This window comes from Cynara cardunculus, assembly GCF_001531365.2.
Source record: "Cynara cardunculus var. scolymus isolate 2C chromosome LG 8, CcrdV1, whole genome shotgun sequence".
NCBI lineage: Eukaryota > Viridiplantae > Streptophyta > Magnoliopsida > Asterales > Asteraceae > Cynara > Cynara cardunculus.
The window spans coordinates 7,358,549-7,361,004 of NC_037535.1; the positions used below are offsets into that span (position 1 = coordinate 7,358,549).

Below are 2,456 nucleotides of genomic sequence, written 5' to 3' on the forward strand. Positions count from 1 at the left end.
AGTGACTGATAAATCCAACCTCCACCAAAAGCAAAAAACATAGACGTACTACATCGATGTCTACTAAGGTTCTAAATTTTGTTGACTAAAAACCCGGGTAAGATCACCCTTGTGTACCGAATAATCTTCATCAACGTCTAAAACCCTTCTTTTGAAGGACAACTCTATGATTTCCAGTAACGCAGGGCTAAATCGCATACTGGTAATGAGACATAATATTTTTCACCCAAAACGTAAAATGTGTCCCTAACATTAAAATACATTGTCACATCTTGAGAGTCTTGCTCTAGTGGTTCTACCTGCATTTTTAACACCAAATGCATGAGCATCGAGTCTCCATGTGTTGACCATATATCGAGCCAATGACCAAAATAGGTACTCCTAACATTTGTAGCTTGTTTTTCGATAACCGCAATGTTGTCAAAATTGTGTTTGAAATTTCTAAAGTTGATTTTATCGTCACACATGCTTGCTATAACCCTATGATAGATATAATATAAAGAGATTACGAAAATAACATATAAATTTAAATTAGTGTGAAATGAAAATATATTATTGGTTTAATGTAAGAAAGCTTACCATGATGAAAGGTGGTCAAATGTCGCTCAACAGCTCAACGACATTGAAAGTGGCAGCTGAATTTTTAAAAATGGATGTTTGGTTTGATTTTGTTGGTGTAAAAAGTAGATTATATATAGAAAGTTGATATTAGTCGAGTAAAAATCATATTAGAGTCAATGTGATGATGGTTTGTGTTGGTGGTGGTAAACAAAAATCTGTATATATATAGTGGGTTTGAAGTAGGAAAAAAGTAAATTAGGAGTCGAACACTGGGAAGGGAAGAAAAAAATGTTGAAAATGAGAAAAGGAGAAAAGACACGGGGGTGCTTGGTGGGCACTTACGCTTCGAGGTGAGCAGTCCTCCCACCAGTGTGCGTTACTGGCTAACACTAAAGCTGGCAGCCGTAAGCTTTTCTTGTGTCAAGTCAAATAAGTCCCTCATCGGTCAACATCTTTTGTCAAATCATCGTAGCTTCTTCAAAGAATTAGGATTATGGTGGGTCATTCGGTACAGGTTTAGAAGGAAGGAAGAGAGAGGAGAGGGTGATTTAAAAAAATGTATTTTAGGGTTATTTTGATTATTTTTTATTTTTGTAAAAGAACATTTTGGTCAGATTTCATTAACCTCTCGTACCGGTAATTTATGGTGAGAGTACATTACGGATTTGGTTCTTATGGTTTGATGGTTTTTACAAAAATAGTCCCTGAACTTCATTATTATAGATTAGGACTCGTCGTATATCGTTTTGTAACGAATTGGTCCCCACTTCTAACGGCCATCTAGTTCCTCCGTTAACCTTGAGGGCATTTTCATCCTTCTTCTTTTTTTGTCTTACTCGAGGAACCAATTTCATAAAAAACAACATAAATCATAGGGACCAAATCTGTAATTAACAATATTTTTTTCTAATTTGAGTTTCTTAATTAGTTAATTATTATACTTTGATATATTAACTATTATAATTTCAAGTTTAGTTTCAATATACAATATATGTTTTTCTGTCAAAAAGAATATGTACATATATATATATATATATATATATACACACATAAACACATACATAGTGAGGTTCAGGAAACCCACCTCCATCAACCATTAAATTAATTGATTAAACAGATGAATAAATGAACGTTTATAACAATATTTTTAAATTATTTTTTTTTCACCAAACCTAATTTTTATTTAAAAAAAAAAACGAAGTATAAACAAAAATCGAGTGAAATACATTACACCACATTGATATATTTTTTCATCCAATTTTTTTCATTCATTTAACGTTTTACTCTGAACTCAACTATCTCTCTCTCTCTCTCTCTCTCTCTCTCTCTCTCTCACACACACACACACACAAAACACAAATAAATGAAAAACCAGAAAACCACGAAAAAAAACGGATAAAAAGTATATCAATATGGATGTCAAATTAGTAGGAAAAATATGATTGTTTTTATAGTGTAATTTAGTTAACTCGATTTTTATTTATATTTTTGTCATTTTTGAATAAAAAATGGGTGAGAGTGAGATTTTTTAATTTAAAATATATTATTGAAAACGTCAATTTAATCATAATTGTTGAATTAATTAATTTAATGATTAATAAATATTATTTTCTCCTTAATTATATTGTATATATATATATCTATACTATATTATAAAGTATTTGGCTAAAACTCTTAAAACTCTTAAAAACTCTTAAAAACTCAAACCCGTTCATCCCTAAACGATTTCATCCATATCCGATTTCATCTCATATCTGAATTCGTGTAACTAACTGCAGATAAACACAATCAAATATAGAATAAACATCTCATTTTAAATATAAAAAATCTAAAATATAATTAGGATAATCATTGAGTTCTAACAGAATACTTAATTATTATCTTTATAAAATGTT

At 30.3% G+C, this 2,456-nt stretch overlaps 1 protein-coding gene across 1 annotated transcript in view; it reads left to right on the forward strand.

The window, feature by feature from the left end:
- The first annotated feature begins 858 nt into the window (after positions 1 to 858).
- The window catches only part of LOC112516153 (DNA-directed RNA polymerase 3, chloroplastic), a 12,474-nt gene continuing 10,876 nt past the window's right edge, over positions 859 to 2,456 (forward strand). Inside the window, exon 1 of the mRNA XM_025123174.1 lies at positions 859 to 911. Coding sequence (XP_024978942.1) covers positions 859 to 911 — 53 coding nt within the window. The remainder of the gene's footprint in view (positions 912 to 2,456) is intronic.